Source organism: Hydra viridissima, unplaced genomic scaffold (assembly GCF_058129835.1).
Source record: "Hydra viridissima isolate aposymbiotic clone 2 unplaced genomic scaffold, HvirCarnegie_v1 scaffold_4, whole genome shotgun sequence".
NCBI classification, from domain to species: Eukaryota; Metazoa; Cnidaria; class Hydrozoa; order Anthoathecata; family Hydridae; genus Hydra; species Hydra viridissima.
The window spans coordinates 13,581,508-13,593,704 of NW_028324303.1; the positions used below are offsets into that span (position 1 = coordinate 13,581,508).

General features: G+C 28.2%; 1 protein-coding gene across 6 annotated transcripts in view; it reads left to right on the plus strand.

The window, feature by feature from the left end:
- Positions 1-661: 661 nt before the first annotated feature.
- LOC145182863 (uncharacterized) overlaps positions 662-12,197 on the plus strand; it is a 35,365-nt gene continuing 23,829 nt past the window's right edge. For 3 of the 6 annotated variants that reach the window (XM_090086429.1, XM_090086430.1, XM_090086433.1), the window contains exons 1-9: positions 662-912; positions 1,244-1,323; positions 6,150-6,239; positions 6,517-6,635; positions 9,264-9,317; positions 9,469-9,610; positions 9,730-9,797; positions 11,513-11,587; positions 12,047-12,098. In XM_090086429.1, coding sequence (XP_089942555.1) covers positions 860-912; positions 1,244-1,323; positions 6,150-6,239; positions 6,517-6,635; positions 9,264-9,317; positions 9,469-9,610; positions 9,730-9,797; positions 11,513-11,587; positions 12,047-12,098 — 733 coding nt within the window. In that variant the 5' untranslated portion in view covers positions 662-859. Of the gene's footprint in view, positions 913-1,243; positions 1,324-4,890; positions 4,978-6,149; positions 6,240-6,516; positions 6,636-9,263; positions 9,318-9,468; positions 9,611-9,729; positions 9,798-11,512; positions 11,588-12,046; positions 12,099-12,197 lie in introns of those variants that run through there. The other 3 variants (XM_090086432.1, XM_090086434.1, XM_090086431.1) reach the window with 2 other exon arrangements.

Genomic DNA, 12,197 nt, shown 5'->3' on the forward strand with positions numbered 1-12,197 from the left:
CCCCACATAAAGTGCTTAATTACAATTTTTTAATAAATGATGACACAAACTTTATTTTATATAATATATTTATTTTATATGATATATAATTTCTTAATTTATTTTATATAATTCTTGCTTATTGTATCGCAACCAAGCCTCTTTTGCGCCCATTTCAGGCTGGCGCCCATGGCACGTGCCCTGCCTGCCCTACCCTAGATACGCCACTGCTTACACTAATTGAAAATATCTCGCTCGAAGTTTATGAAACTTAGTAAGGGCTCCATACCTGTATTACTCACTCTCTTTTAAATATCATTACAGAGAGCGACGTAAATTCATGTCTCAATCCGCTTATACAAGAGTTGGCTGTAAACTCATATCAGGGGGATCATCAGAAAATTACTTCAGTGCAAAGAAATATGAGATTATCTATGTACCAATCAATTGCTAGCATAATTTCATATTGGAAAAATTAATCAATTATCAACACGATATAATATAATATGATATAATGTAATATAATATATATTGATTTTGTGACCATGAAAGCTTTCACTTTCACTTTTTTCCTACCACTTTCAAATTCAGTTTCCTTAAAAAAATCGGCAAAACAGTTTTGTCGAGTTTTAAAAGTCATCTTTTAAAAACTATTTTTAACAATTAATTCGAATATTTTTTCCATTTCAAGTTATGGCTAATCTTTGAGCGCCTTCAGATTAAAAACCCTCTAAAATTTTTTTACATACACTTGAATAATTTTAAGTTAATATGTATAGAAAGCTAGTTCTAGGTCTTATTATAAATATTAGACAGATAGTCTCAAATTATTAGTTAAATTTAGCTTGCTATTTACGTTCCTGTCTGAGACTATGTAATAATGGATACAACGAATATTCAAGTTGGAATTAGGATAAGACCTCGTATACGTAGGTATGTAAAGTTAGAATTAGTTTTAGCTCATTTTTTGATGTTAAATAGCTATAAAGTCTATGTGATCGAAAATATCAAATAAGTTTTGATAAAATGCTTTGGAAATTAGAATTCTAATAAAAAACTTCTCACTAACATTTGATTGATGTGTTAAATAAAAATTTAAAAATACAAAAATGTTAACATTGTTGTTAGTAATTCTATGTTTAAAATAAAAAAATAGACCAAATAAATTAATTATTTTAAGAGCTGATTAAAAATTTGGCAAATGCGAAAAAGCGCTTCTGAAAAACTTTTCACCAATAGCTATGCTTTTTTTTTTTTTACATAGAGAAATACAAAGTGGCCAAGATTGTCTATGGCATGCAGACAAAAAGAAAATTTACAGCACTGAAAAAGAGTATTATTTTGGTAAGTAAAATTATTAGTTCAAATATTCAATATTTCTTACCACAGCGTACAATTTATCTTCTCGGGGAGCTATTGAAATGATGAAAAATTGTTTGATGAAAGAAACTTTTCATGATTACTTTCATGATCATTGAGAGAGATAAAAGATAAGTAGGTTTTTATGAAACTAACTCCACTGTTAATACCAATCATTAACAAAGTGTCATCCATATATATTTTTCTTTTGATGTAGATGAACCTGATGAATTATTCTACTAGGGTCAAACAAAAAGTTCATATAATCAATTTTTTTTTATAACAAAGAATTAGCATAGAACAATTAAATTAAGAGTGGATCGTAAGTAGGCACCATGCTTCAAAATAATCTCATTTAAATCTGTTTTCAGTTTTTCCAGTTGCCGTTGCATATGATCATGTGAATGTGACCTTAAGTTTGTCTCCATAGCTTCTTGAACCTCTTCCTTTGTCTGAAAATCCAAATCCTTGCAATAAAATTCAAATGAAGAAAAAGCATATCTGTCCAACAAGTTAAAGTCGGGGCTATATGGAGGTTGAATGACATGGGTGACTTTTTTCTCAGCAAGAAAGTCTCTGACTGCAGCAGACACATGTGGCCTGGCATTATTGTGCTGAAGGAGCATTGTGTTCCATGTTACTCTTTTCATGTCTTTGTTGACAAAATTATAATGCATATTTGATAGGAAAAGCATGTACACTTCTGAATTGACTGATTGTCCATTTGGAAGTACCTCAACATAGGCCTTGCCATCAAATGAGATAGCGCAAATTGCCATACTTTTTGCATCAAATTGTAATCTCCTGATACATTTCAGAGCTTCTTCACCCTTTGAAATCCAAGCGCGATTACTGCTTTTGCACCCAATCGATCTGTTGTAGATCCACTTTTCATCCACAAAAATTAGACGTCATTAAACATTCAATTCTTCTCGTAGGATGGTCAGAAATTTATGCGCAAATTCAGCCCGATTTTGTTGATTTGCTTAGGTGAGGCCATATGGAATCCATTGGGAACAAATTGACCTTTTCATCAATTTTTTGGTGATTATTGAATAAACTGAACCAAAAGAAATGTTTACAACATCACAAATTTGCTTATTGTTAAAAATTTGTCTTCATCAAGCAGTTGTTGAATGATCTCAATGTTGTCTATAGTTGTTGAGGTACTGGGTCTACCTGACCTCAATTCATCTGAAAACTGACTATAATCACTTATGTTTGATGTAGAATACTTTTGATAGTACTTGCATACTGCTTGAATGGAAGTTGCATCCTCATCCCAGGCAGTAGTTATGAATTTGTGAGCATCAGATGGAGACTTCTGATTATGACGACAAGTCTCAATTAACAATCTAATACCAACTTTGTCAATTCGCATTATAGCTTTAATTATCTAAATGATCTAAATTTAAAAATATCTATTTTATTAAGCATATATGTACATAAGTTAATGTTAAGAATATTTATAAAAAATTTTATTGGCAAGAATATTAAAACAGGAATTATATGAACTTTTTGATTATACTAATATATTTGCTTATAAGACAGTGTAGTGTGAAATCTTTTTATTAGTATTTTTTCAGTAAACATAACTTTTGACCTCCAAGAAATTGTCAACTTTGTAACCTGTAACTTGAAGTTTTTCATTTAGCAATCCTCGTACTACATTACTACCACCTGCTCTTATGTGTTGACACAAGAGAAGAGTTTATCTCTTTTGTATTTTTGAAAAAAACAATTATCATTCAAGTTTATTTTGGAATTAATAGAGATACTCATTTATTTCACAGGCCTTTATTAAAATGAGCAAAATGCTTTACTATGTACCTTGGTTGTAAAGACTGATGCTCTGGATAACTTGTAAATGAGATTTATGAATTGGTGCATGCTAAATTCCACATTACTCATTCTTGCTACCTTATTACTGATTTAGTTACTGAAGACTGATTAATAGTTTAATAAATTGAATTTTATTGAATGGTTTTTAAATATAAGAACCAACAATAAAATTTGAAGCTTCACATATCCAGAAAAACCTTAGAATAAATTAAAAAATACAGACTTGAAAATATGGATAAATGTAAAGCTTTAAATTAACTCATTAAAAAAAAAAAAGAAAAAGTTAACTCACTTTCTCAAATAACCTGATTGAAAGTTGCTTGCATGTTTTTCTAAAACTTGCATGTAATGGTTTTTTTTCCTTAACTGAATGCTTGAATACAATGTAGTAGTCTGTTTTTAACTTTTTTATTTATTTTTTACAGGTTTTTTTTTTTTTTTTTTTATTACTGATTAGATTTGATCTAAAAAATGTTAAATATCAAAAATTATTTCCGATGTTTTGTTGTTAAATATCAAAAATTATGTTAAGTATCAAAAATTATTTCCAATGTCTTGTGCATGATTGAAAAATCACGCATAAGACATTGGAAAATTAAATAAATTGTTGTAAAATTTTTTTCAACCATTAATTTTTTTCTTTTTCAGTGGGATGGACAATGATCCCTCAAAATTTGGTTAAATTATTGTACATATCATACAAAAGATTTTATTAAAATATTTGTAAATCCACAATTAATTGTATTACTGAAATGTCATTTTTTTTTTAATGAAAATTCTTTTAAATTAGTTTCTTTGAGTGATATATGCTCCTTTGAAGCTGTTTCAATGCTTTTCAATAATTTGTGCAAGTTGTTCTCTCTCAATTGGATAAAAACAAAGATTATATGCCAAAAAAATGTTTTTGCAGATAGAAAGCTGACAGGCAGGTAAAATTTTAGAAAGATCTCTGAGGAATATGAAGCTAATCTAGCTCGAATGTGTGATGTCTCCTATAAGTTTGATACCTCACTCTGCAACATTGATGCAGGAAAGATACATTTTTTTGCAACTTTGAATTCTTCAAATTTATTCCTATTTTCTGATGAAATGTTTAGCTAATACAAAGTACAAAGCAATTTGGGAGGTCCTGGATACAAAGGTTGCTTTTCTTTCTTTCCAGTAGTTCCCTTAAACATTTTCACTCACTGCTAAAGAATTTCCTAAAATAAGTAGTCGTTGTCATTGACTGATACTGGATCCATCAATTAATGTACATGTTCTTTTTAACAGCCTTCTTCTTTGAATTTCCAGCATTATTATAGATTTGTACTAATACTTTGTTTTTTCTTTTATGGGAATCTTTTTTATCTCCATCATATTTTTAAGTAACTTGTGAAGAAAAATCAGAACCATCATCAACTTTATTATTTTCATGATGGTTAAGTAAAATACAGGGTTTTAAGTTGAGCTGCTACTTCTTAATAAAGCATATTCTTGTTTTTTGTTTTGTCTTTCATGGTGCAGCAATTTGGTGTAAGGTGGTTGCTCTTTTTCAGCAAGTATTTTTTCTACTCCTGCCATTGAGCCCACTTGAGGTGTTATTGTTGACCATGTGCATTACCAGAAGGTTTCAGCAATAGTTAGATGTCTTTGTGAGATATATCAAATAGTGTTGAAAGACTAAGTTTTCTGTTTTACTATTCTTTTTTGCTTCTTGTTTTAGGAATTTTTTTCAGTGACTCATTTGGCTAACAAATGAACAATCTAATCAAATCAACACAGTCCTTCCTGATTGACTTGTTGGAATATGAGCAGGTAACCAAAAGTTTTCAAGGATATCATCAATTAGTTGATTTGAAATCAGTCTTGTTTCTGATCTTGGATCCTTTTCATTCTGTATTACACACAATCTTTTGTAGACAGCTCTATTCAACAATAGTCTTCCTCATTTAAAATTATCTAAGGAAAAACCATTTTCCAATGATTTAAAGGAGTTAAATGTCTGCTTCTTTTAGCTGTAATATTTCTCTTTATAGCAACAACTGGAATATGTATTGGATCGAATAAACTTTTTTTTTTCTGATCTAAGTACCATCTCTGTCTTCTTTGTTTTAATAGAGACATTTGTATATAAAGTTTATAACATTGCAACTGAATAACTGAAGAAACAGTTAAAGCTTACTTGATTAATCAAGCTGTAGCACTTTATACTTATTATATTGTGGCATGTATTTAGGAACAAATATTGTCTCAAGAGAATAAAGAGAAAGACTAAATGATTTTACTAAATGCAGTTTCATATTATCAAATGATATGCAGTTTCATAATATCTCTTGTGGTGATATGTATAAATATTCATAAATTGATAAAATTTTATATAATTATTTCTTAGTTGTTGATAAAGACATGCTAAGAAACAGTAACAGTTGTTAAAAAATGTTGTACAACACTTGTGCAATCCATTACTCAAAGTTCCAATTTCTTGTGAAGGATCTAAAAATTGTCCTAAATTTGTAATTTTTGGTATCTAACATTTTTAAATCAAATATTATCACTGATAAAAACCCTTGTAAACATTTTTTTTAAAAAATTTAAAGCGGACCACCCTATGAGTACAATCTTTATCAAATTTTTTTGTCATTTAAAAAAACACATTTTCTAGAGTAGTAACTTAAAAAATTCCAAAACCACTGTAGTGCCTTGCCACTCCACTCACACTAGTTTTTAAAATCTGTTTTACACTTAAACAATTATATATGAAAAAATATTTTGATTTCCTATTTGTAATTAGCATCTAGTCAAATTCATCTTAATCTCATGTACTTACAGATCAATATACCCCTAACTTTTAACTAATATTACTTCTGTTGTCTATCAGTTAGGTATTTGTAAATATGTGCTAGTTGCATTACTTAATTTTTTTTTTTTTTTTTTCATTACAACAAAAAAAAAATCTTCATTTATTGAATAGGTCATTATTTTTTCAGATGAGGTTTTTGATTCATCTTCTTCAACAAAGAGTATTTATGATGTTCTCGGAAAGCCTTTAGTTGAGAATGCTATGCGTGGTATAAATGGTAAGGAAACAGTGAACTGTTATTTTTATGTTTTTTTTTTGTTTTTTTTCTTTGTTTTCTTTTGTTTTTCATTGTCAAGTAGCTTAAAACTATACTCAATAGAAATGCACATTTTTTACTTTACCAATACATTTAATCAACTCTCCTCGTCTTGCAATTTAAAATTTCTTACCAATTTTATTCATCATATGAGTTGTTAATAACGTATTGTTTAAGATTTAACTTTTTCAAAAAGTGTTATCAAGCATTCTTAAAATGAATAATTTTTCTTTGTTAGGAACTCTTTTTGCTTATGGCCAGACTGCTTCAGGTAAAACACATACTATTCTTGGAGATACTAATGAGCTTGGCATACTTCCTTTGGCAATCAAAGATGTCTTTGATCACACTGTCAAGGTTCTGCTTTTATTTTATTTTATTTTTAACAACAGTCTTGATAATAATTTTTATTCTGGAAATGTTTAAGAGACTATGTATCTGATTATAAAAACCTGATGTACGTGTATTTTAAAAACTAAATTTGTATTTTGAAATTTCTTTTTGCTAAACCACATAGATATGTTTTCTCACAGCCAAAAAAATTGTTTTATATTGTTTATTGTGCATTAAAGTCAATATTGTCATGTCTGCTGATGAATCAATGAAAATTTGACTTTTTTGGATTTATTTGCAAAATGAAGTAAAAATACAGTAAATAAGTTTAACATTTATATATAGAATTACTTTTAAAGTTCAAATGCCTTTAATTGCTTTAAAGAGTTTAAGTTTACTAATAGTATGCTTACAAGTTTTGCTTTATTCTAGAAGATTCCCAAAATTATTCTTTTTTTTTCATTTAATTGTTAATTATTCAAGTTTTTTTTCATTTAATTGTTAATCAGAATAGATTATTGTAGAAGTTCCTCCTTGCTTAGTAGTGCTACTATCTACAGTTGAAACTGAAACTAATTGTACAGAGGAATTTTGTTTACTAAGTCAGTTCAAGTTTAAATTTTTGACATTTTCCACATTTGAATGTGAAAAGTACAGGGTGCAGCACCAAATCTGAGACTCCCATTTGTTAATATTTTTCACAAAAATAAATTTCCTGCGTTTTTTATTTTTTTTTTGGTGGCAGTTATTTCAAACAACTTTGAATCAAAACAATCACAAATAAAAAAATTTTTGGCCTGAATTTGCTCAGCGCCCAAGTGCTAATCCCAAAAATTTGTGAGACTGCAGGTGTATCTAGAGCTACTGTTTTCTGGGTCCAGGGTCAGGGAGCTTAAGGGCCAGGACCATTCTAGAAATGCCCAAAATGGCAGGTTTATTGCATTCAGTCCTTCAGAGGTGTGTCACATTCATACTAGGAAGCAACCAGCATGAGCAATGATGCTTGGGGTTGTGGGCTCTGATGGTAAGTGAATGCCTTACTTACTGGTTCCCTCAGAGTCTCAAAATTGGCCAGAATAAGTACCTGGAAATTCTGAAAACTGTTGTTAAACCATGGATTGATGCCAATTACAAAAATTTTAATTATTTATGGCAACAGGACTCAGCCCGCAGAGTCAAGGCCGAAAATCTCAAGCCTGGTGCAAAGAAAACTTATGATTTCATTTCTTTGAGCCCTATTTATATGCATAATTTAATTTATCCTAAACCCTATTTATATGCATAATTTATTTTATCAATAAAATTACCTTATATACTAGTATATATGTCAACCGGCTTTATAAATTAACTTCCTATTTTTAACTTAAAAAATAGTTTAATGTTTTATAAAAAATGTACAAGTCAAGGTGTATTTCCACAGATTCATATTTTCATCTTTTTTCTTAAAGAATATTTTTGATCCATTCTAACATTCTTTAAGAAGGTAAAAGATGAAAATATAAATCTGTGGAAATACACCTTGACTTATATATTGTTGATAAAACATTAAACTAGCAGCATAATGTCTTTGCTTAACTATGGAGGTATGTTTAAATACAGGCAGTGCTAAAATAATGTCTTTTATTGTTTATTGTGCATTAAAGTCAATACTGACAGGTTTGCTGATGAATTAAAGAAAATTCTTTGCACCTGAGATTTGCAGAATAATATTCAAATTTATGTTTGCATAAACAAATCTGCACAAAATTAAATTTATTTTGTTTGTTACATAATTCTAACCGATAAGTATGTCTGGACCACAAAGCTTAATAAGAACCTGATGCGCTGGACCTGTAAAAAACGGAAAGATCTATGTTATTCAGTAAACTTATTTGTCTTATAAGAAGTTTTGTAGCTGGGGATTTTCTACCCAAAATTGTTAATCTCTTGACAATAATATTATTGATTGAATTTTAGATTCATAAAGTATTTGTTAATGTCTGTCTTAAAGGCTTCTGGATTTTTATCACAAAAAACCTTGATAATTTTTTTTGTTCTATTTCTGTAACACTCATCTTGCTACTAAATACTAAATAATTAGAACAAAATAGTATGGACCTAAATGTGCTCAGAATGTTATTTCATAAACAAATGCTTTTTTATTCTGATGTTCCTAGTTTAAATTCTGTTTAGACTCTAAGTTTATGCAGATTTTTTAATGCAAATGTTAGTATAAATATTTTTTAAAATAATTTGTTACTATTCAACAACATGACAGGTATTTCAAATTTATATAGTTCTTAAATGTGAGTGAAATGTAGATCTTTTGCATTAAAAGTTTACAGGGTACAGAAAAAGTTCCTTTATAAAAGTATAAACATCAAAGTTATTATTCTGTTAAAACAAATTATGCTTTACCTAAAACAAAGCAGCACAAAAGATATTCAAAAAAAGTACCAAAAAATAACAATGCACTAAGTTTGAAATATTTAAAGAAAACATAATACAGATGATTTTATATGTATATCCTTATGTATGGGAACATTTTCCTCACTCTATGTTGTGTGTGTGTGTGTGTGTTTTATTTTTAGGGGAAGGGGGAAGGGGGTTGATATTGATAAAATATTTGTGTTTCTATAATTTTAGTTTGTTATCAGGTATTTAAATTTTTAGCAACCAGACAGAGAATTTCTACTTCGTGCATCATTTATTGAAATTTACAATGAAGTAAGTTTTTTACAAAAGTTAATTTTCTAAAATACTTATTTTTTTATATGTTATTTTAAGTTGTTTATTGGTTTCAACAGCAGAGAGTATGCTATTGTTCATCATCCAATAGAAATTAGTGTTTACCATTTATCTTATATTTTCATTTTAGGAAATGACGGATCTTTTAGCAAATAAAAAAGAAAGCATAAAGATTTTAACTAATTCTGAAAATGATGTTGTGGTGGAAAATCTTACCACTCACACAGTGATATCCTATGAAAGCACAATGGAACTGGTGCATAAAGGAATAAGTAAGAAATTATTCTTTGTGGGTCAATTTTTTTATGTTACACTGACAATTGAATGGTACTATATGATATAAATAAGTTGTATATAAAATATGAAAAAATTTAAAAAACTTTTTATTCAGTCAACCGAAAAGTTGGTATAACAAACATGAATGAAAGAAGTAGTCGTTCTCATCTAATTTTTCGGCTGGTAGGATTTTTTTTTTTTTTTATGATAACATTAATATAATATATTAGTATAATATATTAATATAATATCTTTTAACCTTTTATGGTCAAAATAAAGTTATTGCAGCTTTTCCAACTGTCCTGGATATTTTGGATATTGTGGAAATCCTGGAAAAATTATACTTTGTTTTATTTTATTTTTTTTTTACTTTCTTTGTTCTCCCCTTATTTGTAAATCTTGCTTACAAAAACTTTCCAAACTTCCTAAAGTTTCCCAAACCTCAAATCTCTTTTCAAAACAAGTAAATGCTATTTGTTCCTTTAGATTGCTTTTTTCTTTACCTATAATCCAGACTATCAATAAGTAATTCTTTTTTGCTATGATACAAGTAAAATACTAATTTAAAATTAGTATTTTAATTAGTAGCAGAAATATTGTGGACACATAAGACTGTTTTAATTCATAGCTTACTCAAGTTGTGTAATAAAAGCTTTTTACTCAAGTGTTTAGCAAACTCATAGTTGTCAAATAGTTTATGGTGGGATAGTCACCTCATACTTAAAGCAAGTACTACTTTATAATTTTAAGTTTGCTGTGACAAATCTTTAAATGTAATATTTTAGAAACCTATGGATGTCTTTCTTAGATATTATTATGAAAAAACTAATTTGGTTAAACCTAACTTTCATTCAGCTTTTCTAAAATGACCTAACAGTAATGATTTTCAAAATAAATTTTTAATGTTCTAATAATTGCTTAAACTACGAAAAATAATTCAAGCTTGATAAGTCTTATTGTCAATTGAATAGGCTTTACAATATAGAGGAGGCTTAATTCCTTTTTTTAAATCTTTTTTGTTAGTGCAGGTAGCATATAATATGTGATGCCCCTAAAACTGTAACAATTATATCTGGTTGAGACATTTATAAACTATTTCATTTCTTTGTTTATTCTATGTAGAGAATATTAGATGAGTTACCTGTAAAAAGAAAAGATTATATCAAAGAAACTGCTTGAAATGTTTTTTCACTTCAGTTTTGAATAACAAGATTGGTTAATGTTCTAAAAGATTTTTTTAAAACCCAAAATAAGAATAAAATAGTAATTAGTTAATAAGTTCTTTTTGGATTGAGAATATAGCAAGATTAAGATCTTATGATATCATCGAAAGAAAAGAGAACATATTTCCTTCAGAAAGAAAGGTATAAAAAGGTCTGCTTCCCCCCCCCCCTCCCCTCCCCAAAAAAAAAAAAAAAAAGAAGCAGCTCCAGCAGAATTTCACAGCAAAACTTAGCAAAGCACTGTGCAAGTACAAAGCACCGCAGCAAAACTTAGCAAAGCACTGTGCAAGTACAAAGCACCGCAGCAAAACTTAGCAAAGCAATCTTATTTAACCTTATATATGTTAAGTTATTTATGCGTAAAGCTATTTTTTAAAGTTGTTTTCCAGGAGAAAATTGCAATGGTCTTTTTTTATTTAAGCAGTATCAACCTTTTATGAATGTTGTATTCTTTTCTTTAGACAAATTTACTTTAAAAAAATTTAGCACCAAATGATGTTAAAATGGAAAGGAAAAAAAAAAAAAAATTTGAACACAGTTTTAGGGGATTTCATTTTATTTGAAAGTAATTTCTCAGCCCAAAATTTTATTTCCATCAGGTTATCAGATCATCAGATTATTCCATCAGACCAAACAATCAATAAAGTTATTGATATTTTGTATTTTGTAATTTAGGTGATTGAAAGTAGACAAAGTTCAGAACTTAATATCAGTATGGAAACTAATGGCACCATCATCGCTGCTGAGCTGGTATTATTCAGATTTTTCTTTTTTAATTAACTTTTTAATCATTTTTTAACAAATTGTAAAAAAACTAAGAATTTTAAATTGTAAACTTTGTGAGTGTTATGTTCTTGTTGGAGTATATAATTATATAATTGAATTATATAATTTAACTTCAAAAGTTCAACTATACAAACACAAAAAAGTTTTACCACTTACACATCAAAAAATATTCTCTATGATAAAAAAAAAAAGTTACTCTTGTGTTTTTATTTTATATGTTTTAAAAGTTTCTTTATCATGTATCTTTCTGAATGGTTCTATTTCTAGATTACCATTATGCAATGCTTTTAAGCAGAGCAAGAACTACTTTGTGTCTTAATCTATTCATGTTATTTTTTAGTTTTTTAAAAAGTTTATATGTTTAGTTTTAGTTATAACATTTACAGAATTAAATATAGATTTCAATTTGTTTACTTTATTCAGAATGTCGTTGATTTAGCTGGTTCAGAAAGGGCAGGACAAACAGGAGCCCAAGGTACTTTATTTTAATTTAAAAAATTTTGAATAAAATTCTAACCAATGTTATCTTAAATTTTATATTCATTATACCTGTTAGTAATGTTTGTTTAGATTA